Below are 19,868 nucleotides of genomic sequence, written 5' to 3'. Positions count from 1 at the left end.
CCTTAACTGGGTAAGATAAGGAAATACTAGTTAATAGCACAGCCTCCTTATCTGCTCTGGCCTCTTGCTCTTCAAAATTTTCCTCCTATTACTGAGCTAGTGAAGGAGGAAGAGACAGGCTTCAGACAGGCTAGGAGCCCACAAATTGTTGTACTACTAGCTAGGAGTCCCAATACAGCCCCTAGTGAGGATTGTAGGGTCCGAGAGATGGCATCCACTGCAGCTCACAGCACTGAGAAGCCTGGGTTTCTCTCAAATTAATCATCACTATTCTTGAAGGTGTCACAGAAGGAACCCCTATTTTGGTAGTTATAAGAATCTTGCACAGAAATACAGGAATTTGAAGAAAACGCTTCCATCATCCAAAGGAGAAGCTCTGCCCAGCTTAGAAAGGTAGGGAATCAGGTGCTTCCAGTAAGTGACATGAAACTACATCAATTTAAACTCAGTTCATGTTTTAATAGTTTACAATCCTAATGGTTGAATTTTTATTTACTTTTGTAGACTATAATTCTGCAACATGCTGCTCTACTATGTAAACTGAGGACCTGGGTATGAACGAACACTATTATGAGTCTGGTTCTCTTCTCCCTTAAAGGAGGCACTTTTGTAAAATGTTTAATGGTTAACTTGCACCATGACTTACAATTTTTAGGAACAAAGTGTTATCAGAGACACTTACCTAAGGAAAGGTGCTTGAGAAGTACCATTATCCTCTAATTCATACAGCGCATCTGCCCGCAAACCATCAGCAACAAAAAGCACTAGTCGCTTCGCAGGTGGTGGCAATGGAGTACGCTGAGGAGTCATGCCATGAACCAAAGGAGAAGTGAAGTAAATGTCAAAAATGGAGGCCAAGAACACACAATGCACAAGGAGACCAGCAATTATGAAGATCAGCATATTCATGGTGACAGATGGTTCCTAAAGCAAAGATCAACACTGAAAGGGAAAAAAATATAGGAAATTAGTTTAGTTGGTCAAACAGAAAAGCCTCTTCATAGTTAGAGATGCAACCATTTTTCATTACAAATCGCTACTTCTCTTCTCTCTCAGTGATTCTGGCCTGAAAATTGCTATGTACTCTGAAGACAAAAAAAGTTTCAAAACTGTTTTTGAGTTACAGATCATTAAAACAATCTTAATTTGAAATAGTGCCTTTTCCTCAACAGATAGAGAAGAGTTACTGTCCCAAAGTCAAAACTGCTAGTTACTATTCCTTCATGATTTTCATATAGTTACTAATCTTGGAAATTTGTTCATGGTCTGAAGTTTGAGTTCCAATTATTTATGAAAGTGCCAATCCAAGCCAATTCCCATTCTATTCATTTTGGGCCTTTCCATTTTCTACAGTGACAGTAGGATCAGATGCTACATATGTATATAAGAATATACTGCCCTCTATTGGTTGTTTGTTTGAACATGATGACTTCTGTGAGGGAATTGTAGTTTAGAAAAAACAAAAGATCTCTACAACAAATATTTATCAGTCTCTTTAGCAGATTAATTATTGTTAACTGTTACACTTAAACATAATGTTGCAATTACCAGTACAATTGGACTAATAATGCTAATTCATCTTTGAACAAACAACTAATGGTCCTGCACCTTAGACTAACAATGTAGATAGTATCATGAGCTTTCATGGGCACAACCCACTTCTTGAGATAAATGGAGCCAGGAGTCCAGAGGTACAAATAAATAGCAGAAAAAGAGGGGATGAAGAGGGAAAGAAAAGGAAAAACAAACTTGTCCATTAGTGTCCATGCTAAATGAGTGGGCAGTAAATGCCCAATACTTAGCTTTTCATACTTAGCTCAACAGGGTGTGGAATGTAGCAGCCAATCCAGTTTGTCTTCATTCAAACCTTGATTAAAGGGGTCAAGTTTTCAAATGAAGGCAAGTTGTGCAGCTTCTCTCTCTCCAGGTGGTTTTTTAAATTGCTTTGCAAGAGTATAGTCATTTACAGATCCATTAGTGAACACCCAGGCAAATTAAAAATGTTCCCCCAACAGGTTTCTGTGTGTTACTGTTTTGAATATCTGATTTGTGTCCATTAACCCTTTGTCATAGACTGTCCAGTTTGGCCATATACATGGCAGAGGGACATTGCTGACACTTGATGGCACAGATCATATTAGTGGATGTGCAGCTGTATGAGCCCCTGATGATGGTCCTGTGATAATGATGCTTGTATATATGTGTGAACAGAGTTGGCACTCACAGAGCTGACTGCAGGGGTAGGTTCCTGTATGAATATGTTTGAGGTGTGCTACATGGTTGCTGGAAAGATTTTTTTTTTTCCAGGTTAGGGAGCTATCTGTAGGCAAGGACTAACCTATCCCTCAAGGCCTGTGAGAGTGAGGGATCGTTTTCCAGGCTAGTCTGTAAATTGTTAATGATGTGCTAAAGGGGTTTCAGTTGGGGGCTGTATGTGATGACCATAGTGTCTGTTTTGTTTGTTGGGCCTATCCTGAAGAAGCTGATGCCTGAGTAGTCACCTGGCTCTGTCAATCTGTCTTTTCACTTCCATGAATGGGTATTTAAGTTTTAAGAATGCTTGATAGAGATCCTGTGGGTGTTTGTCTCTGTCTGTGTGATTGGAGAAAATCTGGTTCTATCTTAGGGCCTGGCTGTAAACAGTTCATTGGAAAATGTGTCTTTGATGGAAGCTAGAGGCATGTAGATAAATATAACCGTCAGTAGGTTTCCAATATAAGGTAGTGGAAATATGGCCATCATTTCAATTGTACTGTAGTGTCAAGGACGTGGATCTCTTGTGTGGACTGATCCAGGGTACAGTTGGTGGTGTGCAAGTTGTTGAAATCCCTGTAGAATTCTTAAGATGTTGGCATATTGTAGGGCCATGTGGGTGCCCACAGCTGTACCTAAGGATGTTAAATTGCAGTTAATTTACTAGTCAAGTAGTCAATGGAATTTCCATCAACTACTCAACAGGCACTTTTGCATTCCTCCTTCAAAATGTACAAGAGCTCCAACAGGAAGTCCTGCTGACTCCAGGCTGTACGTGGGTGTGCCAGCTTTGAAATGTACAAGAATCCCCAGCGGGGGTGCTTGCGCATTTCAAAGCAGAAGTGCTCTCGTGGAGTGCTACCACCGGGCTCCATGTTGTGCTGTCGTTTTGAAATGCCACGCAGGCCCAGGGTTAGGTGACCCCTGCCGCTTTGAAACACCGCCTTGGCGTTTCGAAGGGGCAGCACCACACAGCTAAGCGGTGCTTAGGAAGAGAGGAAGGAATCGACTAGTTGACTGACTATCCAATTAGCATTTGCTTACCAGATAGTCAACTAGTCTTTAACATCCTTAGCTGTGCCTGTTGCTCAGGGGAGGGGGCAGCCTGTTGCTGGCAGGGGGAGAGGGGGGAGGCGTGCAGGATGCGAGGCCGCGGGGGGGGGGGGGCAGCGGGCGTGGGGAGGCACTTTTCCTCTGCCCGGCAGCTCTGCGGGATCCCTGTCCCTGTGGCCAGCTGCTGCAGGCAGAGGCCAGTTGGAGCCGGCCGAAGAGGAGGAGAAGGTGGATTCTAGGACCCAGGTGAGCGAGCCCCGGGGACGCTGCTGCACTCCGGGAGCCCGGCATATATAGAGGGGAGGAGGGGCAGAGAGGCTGCTTTTGTCTGTTCGGCAGCCTGTTGCTGGCAGGGGGTGGGGGGGGCAGCGGGTGGGGGGAGGCACTTTTCCTCTGCCCAGCAGCTCTGCGGGACCCCAGTCGGAGCTGGCCCGAGGAGGAGGAGGATCCTAGGACCCAGGTGAGCGAGCCCCGGGAATGCTGCTGCGCATGTGCGGGAGTTGCCTCACCCCGTTCGTATCTAGGGATCCGACGTAAGTCGGATCCACGTAAGTCGGGGACTGCCTGTACACTAAACTGAAGTGTGGCTGCAACGGGGGGGCTAGCAGCCCAAGAGAGCATCCACCATCTCAAGAGGTATCCATTTTGCTGCCTGTCCTGCAACAACTGCACTTCTTTTTAACATAGTGGCTCTATCAAAGTTATCTAAGGTAAACACACACACACTGAAAATGTTACTTCCAGCTTCAGTGCTAGCGTACCTTAATTGCTCTGCATTGTCAGTATGCTACAAGTTAGATCAATTGTTCTGGGATCAGGAAGGACTTTCTCCCTGTTGTGCCAAATTGACTGAGGTCCAGTGGGTTTTTCGGCCTTGCTCATAGTATCGTGCAGACACAATTAGGTTGCAGCCTGCCATTCATTTGCCTAAGTTATATTGATCAATACCTAATGACTTTAATGGACTTTGATGGACTTTGAATCAAGGCCTGAATGAGGAGACTTGCCTCTCTGGGAACCATTATTAGCCTGTCCCAGACTATTGACATTTTTATGAAATACAATCAAGTGCTCTATCCACCATAGTATATGACTTCATTTAGATACACAAAAGAAAAGATAAACATATTAAAAATAGCCCATGAGCTGGGAAATTCCAGATTAGAAAAAAAAAAAACCACCTTCCAAAAATGTTTCACATAATTTGTAATCACTTCTAAATGTAAACCCGGCCTTAGAAATATAGGGTTTTTTTGTTTGTTTGTTTGTTTTTTTTAAAATGCTGATCTTGGTACTAGAATATTTAAAAGGAAACACCTATGCTTAACTACATGTGTGATATACCAAAACATTTATTTCTGAGTTTGCTACATTTAGGCTCGATCTGGAACCCAGGGTTTAAGACCTTGCAAGGTGGGCACTGTCACAGAGCTATCCAAATACTTGATAGAAATACTTATGAATATGAACATGCATAACTGGAAAATGCTTTATGAAAAATATTCCTTGTAAGGTATAGTCCCTGAACATGACTTTCCCATTTGCATGTCTGTCCCATTTCTGTATCTGAAATTAGGAATGTTGACTACAGAGTTATTAATGTGTTCACGCTAGGGAAAGTCTATTACCAGCCCATCAAGAACAACAGTAAAGCCAGACACAGAACTAATGGCTCATTATCAAGAGACAACTAAGTGGGGGAGACGTTGGGGGAAGGCGGTAATGGAGGCAAGGTAGAGATGTGAACAACTAGTCAACCATCTGATAAGCATTTGTTTATTGGATAGTTGACACTCTAGTCAACTAGTCGCTTCCCCACCCTCTCACCGCCCCCGTTCCCCCACCCCCTGTTGCCTCTATCAGAACAAGGTAGCAAGAGCGAAGAAGGAGGGGGTGCTTAAAAGTGGCAGTGCCATGTAGAGCCCGGGGCCAGACCCTGGACTGGAGGCGGTGCTGTCACTTTGAAACACCATGTGCAGCCCGGGGTCAGCTGGGGTCTCTGCAGCTGACCCTGGGTTCCTTGCAGTGCTCACACTTTGAAACACCACAGGGAGCACAGGGCCAGCATGCAACTGCTTGAGTCCCTCAAGGGACCCATGCTCCCCGCAGCGCTTTCACCTTTGACGTGTAGCAACAGTCCCAGGGCTGTTGCTACACTTCAAAGATGGAGGAGCCCATATCAACTAATCGAATAGTCAATGCAAATTGTATCAATTATGCAGTTAGCTGATTAACCTAAATTTAATATCCCTAAGACAAAGAAAGGCATTGCCTTCCCAAAACTGTCTATACCCTGGCCAGCTGGGACAGCTAAGGTCCCCAGCTCCCACCTCACCCCCATCCCCAATTCAGCCCCAAGCTCCTCTGCTGAGCCAAATGTGCAGTAATGGAGGGGTGGAGAATGGGGGCCAGACAGATTTAATTATTGGTAACCTGAGGGGCAGGGTGACAAATTTAAACCCCATAGTCTTATATGCTTGTCTATACAGAGACACCAGAATGAGAAGACAAGTTAACTAAAGATGGGCAGTTAGTTAGTCAGTTAGCACATTAAAGCACAGACAAACATAATCAACAAAACATCAATTTGTGCATAGGGTATTATTTCACTTGACTAATTAAACTCTTCCCACCTCCCAACCCCTAACTTTATAGGATTAAAACTGATGTGTTTAAATACACATAATCAGTGCAGAGGTTACGTTAATCAGATGCTATTGCATCTTCCCTAGTGCTCAGATTCCTCAGTTAAGAGGGAGAGTAACATGTGAATAAGCAATCCGAGCTTACTTAATCTTACGTGGTTTAGTAACTCACCCTTTTCTTTTTGGTTTTAATCCATTCTCTCTCCCTTCCTAATAACCCCCATTCTTATTTAGAACCCAGTAGTTTGGTTTGGGGGAGGGCTCACACATTCCAAAGGAGAAAAGGCACCTTGCAACCTCAAGAGAGGTCTGGTACTCAAGACCACATTTAGAATCCAAACCCTCACCCACCCAACTTCTATCTGTAAGGCATAGACAATGGTGTGATGCAAAGGGTTGGGGTGGACCATCACCCAGTGTCATGTCCACATAACAGCCAGTTGTGGAGTTAGGTAACAACCTATGCCAAGGTGGACTAGATCCAGAAGCCGCCACTGGAAATCTTGCTTCACCCCACCCCAGAAAAGAGCAGAGGAGAAGTCTTTCAGGTAGCCAAACAAAAGAGCTGTTGGAGGAGCCAACTGGGGCCAGAGTCACTAAAGATCCACTGAACAACTATTGGCCACAGGGGCACTTGAGAGAGAGACAGGTGCCACCCCACTGTAAGAACTGAAAGTGAAACATCTTATACCCACCCATACAGAGGACCCCTGCAAGAGGTGGGTGCTGCCCCACTGTAAAAAAACAGTGATTGCAGGCACATATTGGCTAGAAGGGGAGGGAGGGGGCCACTCAGGAGAGGCAGATGCTGTCACCATTGCACAACCCTACTCCTAAGGTCTCTAAAGAAGAAAAAAGGGCTTTTACCAGACAAATGTATTACTTCTCCAGAACAGAGCATGGGAAGACGAGGGAACTTTTTCAGCGTCTCAGTTGGTTCCACCACTATACCACGTACACTGGCAACTGGGAACGGAAGAGGCCCCTTTCCCTCTAGGAGGGATGTTAAACATTACGTAATAGGGTAAGCATTAAAAATCTTAGCTTTATACTGCAGAGCCCACAGCAAAGCCTTCCCGAGAGCAGGGCCACCATGCTCCCTGGGAGAAGGCTGCGGCAGCGAAGCCTCCTCCCCATTGGTCAGCCCTTGCCCACCTCTCTTGGGGAGGTGGCTTCACTACCCTGCCACTGCAAAACTGCCACCCTAGGAGAGGGACAGAGTCCAATAAGTGGTGGCAATCACCTTATTTGCATAAGTTCTCCTCATTACAGGCAGTTCCATAACTTGCTGACAGGAACATATCCTCTCTTCCCTTTTTTGGCTTGAGCTACAGGCTAACATTTCCTCTGTAAAGTGGTCTGCCTGTTACTGAAGGTATGTCCATAGCTTTGTGCTGAATCAGGTTCTTTAAGATTAAGGGTAAAACTAGAAGTACGGAAATGCAGATCTAGTTTCCTCAAAGCCATCAACATTTAAGGTAGTTCTTCAAAATTTTGATCTCAAAATATTAGGGATGCTGTTTTTGACCAATTTAAAAATAGTACAATACAAGTCTTTTGAAAAAATAATGTAATATGTTCTACTTTCTGTTTTCAAATATGAAGTGACATACACCAAACACCAGTAATATGAATATGCTATCTTAGTGAAAGGATATTTTTTAAAAGGTAATAAAATGTCAAGACAAAGAGCAGAATACTTTAGTCATCTCTTTTGGAAGGTGCATGCTCTGCTGAGCATTCTATGCCTGTTGTGTAAAATTAAGAGGATCTATTTGAAATGCATTTTCAATAAATATCAATGGCCTTGGTGAGTGTCTTAAGGAGCAAAACAAAATTGGCAAGACTGTTTGCTATTTTTCTGGGATGACAGATACTTTTTCAGCTAAACACAATTATATAATATTTAATTTAGACTGTCAAAGAGTAGCTGTACAATTTGTCCACATACAAAAAAGATCTAATACACCTAGGTAGAAGCAGAGGGAGGGAGTGACACACTATAGTGCAGAGAGGATGGAATTTTACATGGCACTGGGACATTACTTATACGCTTAAGCACTAAATTGGTTCTCAAATCCAGCATGCTGCTTCTTGTGGTAACTTAGACATCAAAATTTCATACTATTCAAAAATGCAATTCATTGACTTTTAACATTACTGTCAATAGGCATATACTTTACCATGTAACACTGAATGTATATGACTGAAAACTTAGGGTATGTCTACACTACTACCCTAGTTCGAACTAGGGTGGTAATGTAGTCAACCGGTGTTGCAAATGAAGCCCGGGATTTGAATTTCCCGGGCTTCATTTGCATGTTGCCGGGCGCCGCCATTTTTAAATGTCCGCTAGTTCGGACTCCGTGCCCCGCGGCTACACATGGCATGAACTAGGTAGTTCAGACTAGGCTTCCTATTCCAAACTACCGTTACTCCTCGTTCCACCTAGTTCGTGCCGCGTGTAGCTGTGGGGCACGGAGTCCAAACTAGAGGACATTTAAAAATGGCGGCGCCCGGCAACATGCAAATGAAGCCTGGGAAATTCAAATCCCGGGCTTCATTTGCAACTCCGGTTGACTACATTACCACCCTAGTTCGAACTAGGGTGGTAGTGTAGACATACCCTTACTTACCCACCAACCTCAAATTAACCTTCTCTAGGATCTGTATGCAAAACCTAAATATATTAAATTTGTCATCTTACCACAATTCAGAATTACACTATGAATAGTATTGAGATTGTGATCAAGCCCCTTTTTCTGTCCTTTTCAGAGCCTGATTTTCTTTTTTGAATTGAGGCACATTACACAGCAGTTTATCACACAATGAAACTGCAAATATAGTATTTCCACTTGCTTTTACATTTAAATATGCTCTTGTGACTCAGACCATCTGCTTTAAATTATTTTATGCTCAACATTTTCATTGAGTACTTTGTACATTACAATAACAAATGACAACTGTTTTAAATTGTAAATGTGGTTCAGCAATGCACAGCTAAACCTGAGGCTAAAAGCTCACAGAGAATTGAATATGCTGTTTAATATCACTCTGATCATCAGGATAACCTTGCAACACTAACTCCTATGCAAATCTTCAAGGGATAAATATGATTATCAGACCTCCCACCTTGTAAGTCATGAAATATCAGAGATGTCTTACATCTTGGAAATTCCTGAATTTCTATAACTCACTTATAACGACAACAACCTAGCTTTTCTTCAATTCCTGCTGTCAACACTGAAAAGAGGTTCCTTATGGGACAGGAGCTGCAGATCTCTTACTCATATGGATGAGAATAATGTTAAAGATAGACAATTTTGAAGGTATGAAAATGTATGGGTACTGCCCTTGAGAGGGAAGGATTACATAAAGAGTTGAAGACTACATTATGGCATCCTGATTAAATCAAGCACCTCACTCTTAGGTGATACCCACTTACAACTTGGAAAACATGAATCTATCATATTAGACACTGCCTCAATATGCACACAATTAAGGCTGCTGCGTGGGGTGAGGGATAACTCAGTGGCTTGAGAATTAGCCTGCTAAACCCAGGGTTATGAGTTCAACCCTTGAGGGGGACCATTTGGGGATCTGGGACAAATCTGTCAGGGATGGTACTTGGTCTTGCTGTGAAAGTAAGGGACTGGACTCAATGACCTTTCAAGGTCCCTTCCAACTCTATGAGACAGGTATAGCTCTATATATTAATCCAAAGGGAACTAGCCCAGAGACCCTTATCTACATTCTAGCCTCACAACAGGACAAAGATTCTCCAAAACTGATAAAAGATACAGAGCATTTATAGAATTGCAAAAGCATGGAAGTCACCTAGCCAAAGCAGCTTTGCTGTTGTAGCCAGACACAAAAACCCCATCTTGTTTTTCCACGAGCCCCATCTTGTTCCCCCCCCCCCCCCCAGAGAGCAAGAGAAAGGCAGTCAGCCTTTGATGCCCTGGGAACACAGGTTTGCTGCCTGTCCCTGACTCTACCATAAACAGAAACCAGACAGTAAATGGGCTAGCTGACGACCCGGGGCCTCCCGTCGCCCTGATGGCTAGTACCAGTAATTGACACGCCTGCACTGTCCCAGGAGAGGAATCTTCGCCCATCACATACCAGAGGTGCCCATTGTCTGCATTTTCCCAGGTGTAAATTATGCTTTGCACCCTTCGTGGGAAACTTGGCATTCAAAGCCATTTTTCCTAATTGGCCACTTGAAACCAGGAAGAAGCCTACATGACCCAAGGGGTATAAAAAGAGGTTCAGCCGCCCACCCCATTGGAGCTCCAATCATCTATACCTGCTGGCAGGTATTGATTGTCTCCCGAGGTCTGTGGGACGCCCAACCTCGCCCTACTTCTTCCCGAGGGATTGAGAGAAAGACGCTGGCCACGCCAAGTCTGGAACGCAGGGGTGAGAATATATACCTGCTATGTGTCTATTTTGCATGCATTTAATAAGAGCTCAGAGAACCAAAGGGTTTCATGGTACCTGTAAATGACTTTAGTGTAATTTCTGTCCTGTCCTTTGTAGTGTCTGTGTTATCTGTAACACAGTAGTAGCATTTAACAGCTAAATTTACCCTGTAACAATAAAATAGTAACTGTTTAAGCTTTAACCTGACTCCTTCAGTTGCTGTAACAGAACCAAGCACAATTTAAAAGAACTTCAGCCGGTCATAAGGGACTCACTGCCCTGACCGTCGGCTGACAGAATTGGCGTAGTCGGCAGGATTGTGCTACTGGTTCACATACAGCAACATGAAGCCTGTCATGATAGACATGGATTTTAGTGGTATAGAGAAAGGGTTTGCCCAGGAAGGTTGGGGCAACCCAAAATTGGATAGAGAAATGTTAGAAAATGATTGGGGAAATCCTGAGGAGTTGTGGGTGCAGTTCTGTAAGTATAGAACTGCCTGCAAGCTAAAGAATGGGACAAAGCCTGAGTCTGTGGAAAGGAGCCACTTTCCATTTAGCAAGGAAAACAGGATCAGGCCCAGACAAGCAGGCAGAAATGGAAAACAGGATCAGGCCCAGACAAGCAGACAGGTAACAGATAAGATTGAAAGCTTTGTGGTAGAACTGAGAAAAAGGCTGTAAGTACTGGAAATCTAAATCCTTAAGCATACTTACAAGAGTAATATCTGAAACAAGGCCAGTTTTTTATTTTAGAGATAAGAAAGTGTTTTAAGAAAAGAGAAACACAGAGAATTTAAACTCTGCAGAGAATGGAGAGAATTGAGCAGTTGTGCAAATGCTAAAATGGTGTAGATAGAAAATTGTGGTTTCTTTGCAGCCATTCTGAAGGAAAAATGGGCCCTTTTTCCAAAGGAATGTCTGTAAATAACCCAGGCAAATTTGACTCGAATCTGTACATTTGATTAGAGAGTCTGCTAAAATAACTCTAAAGGGAGGGGGTTCTATTGGAACTGAACTACCCCAATGAATAAAAGGGAATGTAATTGTTGTATAGCTATGTAGAAATAGTGTAAGAAAGGTTCAGAGAGAATGTATGTGTATCTGTGTGTAGATATATATATATATAGTGTAAATAATATGAAGTTTTCAAGGTCCAGTAATCTTGTTTGTAGGTTTAAAACAAATTGGTTTGGTAAGACCATTTTAGTCCAAGTTGTTTAATGAAGGTACAGGAAAACTGTAAGCATAAAGAAAGAGTTACACTATATGCAAAGTTTAATGTGGCTAAGTAGTGTTGTAAACAAAGATTGCACATTTTCCTGTAAACTATAGAATGAGTAAAAACTGCAAACAGACTAAAATGCTGTGAGAGCTCCAGGAGCCACAACAGGTTGTGATTTCCTTTGTGGTGTAAATACCCTAGCTGGCAGCACAAAGAAGCTTTGCAGGTAATAGCTAAGTTTGATTAGCAAACTACCTAATATCAGAAAGTTCAAATTGTAGCCCTCCAGAAAGAAAGAAAGAAATAGGAGGTTGGGTATACTAGGAAAAGTTTAAATGTAAGCAGTCTTTTAAGAAGGCAGAGAGAAGACTGAGAAATTGGCATTTGTAAAAGATGTTACCCCTTTTAAACAAAATCTTGCAAAGGTTTGGGCATAGCCCTTGGTCTGATCAAGTGTTAATTGCTATCCATACAATTTCAGACCTAGAAGACAAATTGACTAACTTTGTGGATATGTAAACCCTCAACTTCAAAGGAGAGGGAAACAGCTGCAGCTTTTGTCTTCTATGGAAAACCTGTAATGAGGTGTTCTTCAAAACTGACTGAATAAGAATGCAAACATGAAACTGGAAAAATGTAAAAGCCTCTGCTGCAAAAGTGGAGAGGTAGAAATGCATGTCCCTCAGTACCCAGACAGAGCTAGATTCCCTTAAGGATGGGTGCTGAGAGTTAAAGCAACTCTCAGATTTATTTATTTTTTGTTTTTCTTCCCTCAGGAATATGTTTAAGAAAAGAACCAGGAGGTATGAGGCTTAGTGAACAAGCTCACCCTCCTTACCAAATTAATAGTAGACAAACCTGTGTCATTGGAAAAAGTCATTTAGCAGGAATTAGGATGGACCATAAGAAGGAAAAAGCATGTAAAAAAAGGGGAAGGCAAAAGGTTTGGAGCCCTATGGGCAGAGTTGAAGGAATAAGGAAAGTAGAGCAGACATTGGAAAGTTACTAGGAATGAAAAACATTTTCTTTGAAAGGACAAAGCAAGTGATTTGAGGGAATGTGAAGATAAAAGGTGGACTCCATGGGAGTGTGGAAGGGATTAAGCAATGGTAGTAATATGTGAAGGGAAATCTTGTTTTAAAAATGATACCTTGTTTCTTTGCAGCCTCTTCATTAAGCACTGTGCAAATCATGTAGGCAAAGAAACAATCAAATGTAAACATTTTGTCTATGGACACCTTTGTTAAATCTGCAAAGGAAAATTAAGGATTCTACTGAAACTTAATTGGTTAACTGCATAAAGGAATGAGCTATATATATTGTAACTCTATTTTGTGAATTTCAAATTAAATAGTTTTATTTTGTTTTGGATAATGTCCTCTTGCTTAAAATTGCAAACAGACAAGGCACAAATTGGTTAGTGCTTCTGTTGGGCATTCAACTTTTAAGGTTAAATTTAACTTTCTAGAAACCAAATTATTAGTTTAAAAATTCAAGCTTTGAAACTTAACTGTTTTTTTTCAAGGCTGACTTGATAACACTTTTGGCTTCAAAGGAAAGTGGACAGAGAAGGCTGCTGCTGTCTCAGCAGACTTACACTAACTCCTGTGTTATATGGGCTGGAGCCACCCAGTGGATAACTAACTGGGAAATAGAAGGAAAACCTGTTTGGAGATTGGAATATTGGAAATGGATATACCAGTATTCAACCCAAAATGCCTTAAGCATAGGTCATGTGGCAGCTCACCAAAAGAATAACACCCTGACTGCACAGCTAAATAACCTAGCAGATGCAGCAGTACAAATTTTTGCTGCCCAGGTGGATTGGGAACACCTGTACATTTGGCTACATGAAACCTTGGGACACACAGAGAGCTGGTGCGGCAGGCACATGCCAGGGGGTGGCCTATCACCCACAAACAAGCCAGAGATCTGGTACAAGCTTGCACCCTATGTGCTGAACTCAGGAAACATAACAGAAAGGCAATGATTTGCCAGGCTAAGAGATGGAAAAATACTATGGGCAACCTGGCAAGTAAATTATATTGGTACACTACCCACCAGTAAGCAAGGGTGGAAGTATGTTTTAACTGGAGTAAAAATTGTTTCAAAAATTGGTTTTGCTTACCCAACCCGATGGACAACAGGGTTGTCTACGATCATGGGACTAAACCACTTAATAGCCCTTGTCCCAACACCCCAGTTTGGGAACACAAACCCATGTACTGCACTCCTATAAGGGAAAAGGAGTCTGGACAACTGCAGATGCTGGGCTAACACCAATAACCATCACTGAGGCTTGGATTGTATCCAAGACCGGCAAACCTTATGTTTTATTACAGGAAACTGAGGCAATAGCCCTAAACAGTGCTCCAGTGGGATGGATCCCTCCCAATGCTGGTGTGGATCCAGGAAAACCACCATGAACTTTTTGTATATATATACCGCTTGCTGTTGTAGCGCTTGCAACCACTGTTGTTAGTTACAGACTATTGAAATAAGACATGGTACTCCAACTCGCCATGGTCTTCTTCCTCATCCCAACTGCTACTGCTGTACCAGAACACCTTACTTGACTCCTCTACTGGACTGGGAATCGAGTTTGTCCCTCTCAGCCCAAATGACTGGTGAAACAAAGTGACATCTTCCGATGGGGACCGGTATGGTTCGATGACAGCGACTACCGCAATCCTCTAAATAACTCTGGGGGGAGGTCAAGAGGGGAGGCAAGGGAAGTGGCAACAAACGGTATGGGATAAGACATGCTGTAACTAAAAATGTAAAGCCTCATGGCTAGATTGTCTAGCCCAACACCTAGGACTTTCGTTAACTCCATTCCTTCACTCTATTGTAAATACTATATTAACCATTTTACTTGTTGTAATTGCTTACTGCATGCTTCTATGTATTGTTAGGCGTTTTGTGTACACTGCTCTGCACAAATCTGGTATATGGCGTTGGGAAGCGATCCTAATCAATCCCTTGATCCAAATTATCTGATCAGACCCTGCTGATAGGGCGATTTTAGCTTCCTCCAAGGAGGGCAAAGGGTGCTGGCATCACCGCCATCTTGCGTTCTGGGACATAGTGAGGCGTGTCAAGGGGGTGGAATGTAGCCAGACACAAAAACCCCATCTTGTTTTTCCACGAGCCCCATCTTGTTTCCCCCCCCCCCCCAGAGAGCAAGAGAAAGGCAGTCAGCCTTTGATGCCCTGGGAACACAGGTTTGCTGCCTGTCCCTGACTCTACCATAAACAGAAACCAGACAGTAAATGGGCTAGCTGACGACCCGGGGCCTCCCGTCGCCCTGATGGCTAGTACCAGTAATTGACACGCCTGCACTGTCCCAGGAGAGGAATCTTCGCCCATCACATACCAGAGGTGCCCATTGTCTGCATTTTCCCAGGTGTAAATTATGCTTTGCACCCTTCGTGGGAAACTTGGCATTCAAAGCCATTTTTCCTAATTGGCCACTTGAAACCAGGAAGAAGCCTACATGACCCAAGGGGTATAAAAAGAGGTTCAGCCGCCCACCCCATTGGAGCTCCAATCATCTATACCTGCTGGCAGGTATTGATTGTCTCCCGAGGTCTGTGGGACGCCCAACCTCGCCCTACTTCTTCCCGAGGGATTGAGAGAAAGACGCTGGCCACGCCAAGTCTGGAACGCAGGGGTGAGAATATATACCTGCTATGTGTCTATTTTGCATGCATTTAATAAGAGCTCAGAGAACCAAAGGGTTTCATGGTACCTGTAAATGACTTTAGTGTAATTTCTGTCCTGTCCTTTGTAGTGTCTGTGTTATCTGTAACACAGTAGTAGCATTTAACAGCTAAATTTACCCTGTAACAATAAAATAGTAACTGTTTAAGCTTTAACCTGACTCCTTCAGTTGCTGTAACAGAACCAAGCACAATTTAAAAGAACTTCAGCCGGTCATAAGGGACTCACTGCCCTGACCGTCGGCTGACAGCTGTCTCAAATGGGCCATATCAGACAACCTAGAACACAAAGCCCCTCACATTTTAAATATGTTACTGGGCATTTCAGTCAGGTATTCATAAAGTTGTACCACCCTTAACCAGGACACTCTGTTCCAGCCCCATTCATGGTCCAGCATGACCATGGATATTCCTGGACAACAGAGCTGAGGAATAGGGAGGCCTGGTGATGGGGCAGGAGTGCAGTTAGGGAGACTGGAGACTGTCAGGGGCACAGTGTTGCGGGGGGAGGAGCGCGGCATGGTGGGAAATTCTAGCCCCAGCAGCTGTGGAGCTCCAACTGCAGCCAGGGAGCTGTGAGCCCAGCAGCAGCTGTGGATCTCTGGCCCCAGCCCGTGGTGAGGCTGCAGAGCCCCAGCCACAGAACCAAGCGGCTGCAGAGCTCTGGCCCTGGCCATGGAACTCCAGCTGTGGAGCCAGTCTGCCCTAGTCTAGTGGCAGTGGAGCAGCACAAGGCACGAGGCGAGAGACCTCCCCTGGTCCAGCAAATCCCCTCATTCTGAACTAGTTAGGTCACAAAGATGCTGGACAAGGGAGGTCCAACCTATACTATTCCAGATATCTCATCCAGCCCTTCTACTCACAAGTACAGGTTGACTTTCAGGGTACGTTTACATTGCAATGCTATTTCAGAATATGAGAGTATCCTGAAATAGCTATCCCGCGTCTTCACAGCATGCCATTATTTTGGGCTCGCTATTCCGATGTCCCTGAAAGCCTCATTCTACGAGGAGAAAGGAACATTTCGGAATAGTGCTTTATTTCAAAATTTGGTACTGTGAAGACAAACAAATGACAAAATAAGCTATTTTGAAATAGCATCGAAATAAGATACACAATTTGTGTAGCTCAAATTGCATATTTTATTTTGAATTATGGTGAAGTGTAAATGCACCCTCCCAAGCCCAGGACTCTAGCCCAATGTCTGTGGTCTGGCAGAGCCATGGATGTTGCTGAACCAAAGAGCCCCAGAGGCTGGGAATGGGAACCAGCCAGCCAGCAGTCCTGCAGGAGCTGGGGAGCCTCAGTTTGGCCAGCAGCAGTGGGCCGGATGACAGCCTGGGACAGTGGTGATGGGGGAATGGCAACATGGGGCCAGGAGGCAGCTAGGGAGACACAGGGAACCACCAGTGCCCACGGCGCTAGCAGGGATCAGGTGATCTAAGGTAGGGTGGGAACACCGACTGAGCCAGCATTAGTGGGAACAGTGGCAAGGCAGGGTTCCCCAGCCTTAGGAGCCCCAGAGGCAAGAGACAAGCCTCTACGTGGGGCAGAGACAAACAGGGAAGCATTTACCTCCCCAGGTTCAGCAAACTCCCTGGTTTGGGACTGGTAAGGTCCCACGGGTGTCGGACCAGTGGGGTCCAACCTGCACGGCAATCAATAAGATAGCAGGAAGTACGTAAGTGATGCAGCCTGATTTTTTTAATCCCTTTGTTCAGTGCAGTGCAGCATGTGGTAGTTCCTAGACATGCAGAAACAAAGCAGCTGGAAAAGGGGCAATCCCACTCTCAGAGTGAAAGAATTCAAGTGGCATAGCTCCTTTCTTACAGGCCAGAGTGGGTTGGGAGAGAAGCCAAAATATTCTTGTGAGTGGCACAGTGAATGCAGAACATGAAAGGGGCAGAATGGAAACAGAGTGACCTCAAGTGGCAACCAAGAATATCGTGAACTCACATCAGATCCATCTTGTAATATAAGTCACATTTTGTGACTACACATCCCATCTTGCAATCATTAAAGAACTAAATGTAGGAAAGAAAGTTACTATATACGTACAAGAGCACTGGTTAAAATTAGGCTGCAATATTGTGCTTACGCAGGGGAATAAGAAAGTTCTTAATAGATAGCAGATTAAAACAAACACAAGGAAGCACTTCACACAACACACAGTCAACCTGTGGAACTCCTTGCCAGAGGATGCTGTGGAGTCAAAGATCTACAAAAGGGTTAAAAAAAGAACCAGATAAACCCATGGAGTATAGATCAATCAAAAGCTATTAGCCAGGATGTGCAGGAATGGTGTCTCTATCCTGTCAGGAGCTGAGCCTGGGTGACTAGGGATGGATCATTTGATGGTTAACTATCCTGTTCATTCCCTTTGGGGCATGATGCATTGGCCACTGTCAGTAGACAGGATACTGGTTGAGATGGACCTTTGGTCTGACCGAGTATGGCCTTTCTTATGGGCCATTGGTTAATATGCACAGTTACACAAGTCCTACTCTCATACTGCTGCCTTTGCATCAGCAGCACAAAGCAGGGGGAGGGATGGAGTCAGTGTGCACAGGGAGCTGGCTTTCAAGATGGTTCCCCATATGTACTGGCTCCCACAGAGCCACCGCCCTCCCCACCCCTACCCACATACACTGCAAGCACTGGCCTTGGATATAGGAATTTCTATCAGTTACACGTTTACATGAATAAATGCATTTTAATATCCCTAGTTAAAATGTGTTCTACAGGAGCTAATATGCAAGAAAGCAAAGCTTTAAAACACAGCTTAAATACAAATCTACATGTCTAATTTTAACCTCATCTTCTTATTAATATACATTTTGCTTATTAATTAAGATGAATATTTAAATAAGTGATTTCTTCCTATCTAATAACTCTTGAACTGAAATTATAATGCTACTATTACAATATCAGTCGTCTTCAAACAACAAGAAAAGCGTGAGAGAGAACAATCATTAATTTGCTAAAAACTTCAGAAATAGAAAGGGTAATACAAAAAATAGCAATTAACTAAAACTGCTGTTTGGTGTCAGAATTGCTCTAAATTTAATTCTTCTAGTTAGGCAGAAAAAAAGTAAACATTAAAAACAGTATTTATAAAAGGTATACCTTTCTTTTTTATAAAAATAAATAGGGTCAGTCCAAATTGCATAGGAGGGGAAGGAAGGGAAGACGACATAAGAACACCCTCATGACTAACAGAATACATTAACATCGTTAATGGTCTAACTTTTAACCACTTAGCTGTACTTTTTACAGGGCAGCTCTTTTTTTCATTATTTCCACAGATAGTGAAAACTGATTTTTCGTTGCATGGACTTTCTAAAGATACTGCAGCTTAATAATATCTTCATCTGTGTATTATGGAAAAGTAATCTGGACCAGCTCTAAAGCCTGCTAATGATAAGCTTCACAACATTAACACTCAGGCCATCTTATTTCACAGATGGCAAATGAGGAGGAACATAAGTCACCATGTCAGAAATGACTGCAATATTGAGCAAAAATAAAGATTTATTCTAATGTGAAGAAACTTTCAGACTAAAACAGTTTTTTAGGTTTTATGGTTCATGAACAGCTTAAAAAAAATGTTAGAATCAGCATTTATAAAAAGTGCATTCAGCAGTTATTACTACTCTCCAAAGAGACAAAAGGAAGGCCATTTCTTTGCATCAAAACATTTTAAGAAACTTTAAGCATTGTCCTTGATTCAGAATGAGATTAATGTTCTTCTGCCACATGGAATTTTAACCCTGTATTGGATCTAGTGTAAACCATCCTTTCAGGGTTTTTGTTTGTTTCCTTGTACTCTGCAACCTTTTGTTCTGGAGTTCTTGGTAACATTTATTTTCTGTGGTGATGTTTTCAATTTGAGCCTTTTTCTATTCATATTTTATGGTGTCTTCCAAACAAGATTGTGCTGAAGACATAAGTTTCCCTTTGAATCAGTCTCGAGTTCTGTCTCTTGTCCAAATATTTTGATACACTTATCATATTTGTAGAGCACAAAAACCACTAGGTACATGCATAGGCTCCAGAAATGTGTAGAAGATGGACTAATTTAAAAGGGTAGCACAGCTCTCAAACATACCACATATTCTTAGTTTAGGTCTTACATCAGTGATGGGCAGTCTGTGGCCCATCAGTGTTCTATGTGTGAGCTACAAAACATTTTGTTTACTGTTGCCCACACCAGAGGATTGTCAGTCCACTGGCTTCCATCTGCATAGTTTCTCCCACCAGTATTGCTAAAATGACATGCACATAAAGCAAGGGCACATGAAATGAGATGAACTGTCATTGCACAATTCTAGGTATGCAAGCACAATTAGCAAAACTACCGTCTTGGTTACAACAATCTTGCAGCCCACTGAGATGAAGGAGGTCCATGCATGCAGCCCTCTTCCTAGCCTAGGTTGCTTATCACTGTCCTATAGTATCTTACAAAGCCAAAAGGAATGAATCACAGTTTGTTTAAAGCTTACTATCAGGACAGTGGCTCACATTCAAAGAGACCAGAGTCAGTCCT

General features: G+C 43.1%; 1 protein-coding gene across 6 annotated transcripts in view; it reads right to left on the bottom strand.

Moving 5' to 3' along the window:
• The window catches only part of PIGN (phosphatidylinositol glycan anchor biosynthesis class N), a 165,545-nt gene that overhangs the window by 142,092 nt on the left and 3,585 nt on the right, over nucleotides 1-19,868 (bottom strand). For all 6 annotated transcript variants that reach the window (XM_075921388.1, XM_075921390.1, XM_075921393.1 and 3 more), the window contains exon 2: nucleotides 683-942. In XM_075921388.1, the coding sequence (XP_075777503.1) occupies nucleotides 683-909 (227 nt within the window). In that variant the 5' untranslated portion in view covers nucleotides 910-942. The remainder of the gene's footprint in view (nucleotides 1-682; nucleotides 943-19,868) is intronic.

The sequence above is a fragment of the Pelodiscus sinensis genome, chromosome 2, assembly GCF_049634645.1.
Source record: "Pelodiscus sinensis isolate JC-2024 chromosome 2, ASM4963464v1, whole genome shotgun sequence".
NCBI classification, from domain to species: Eukaryota; Metazoa; Chordata; order Testudines; family Trionychidae; genus Pelodiscus; species Pelodiscus sinensis.
This window is presented reverse-complemented; position numbering and strand designations above follow the sequence as displayed.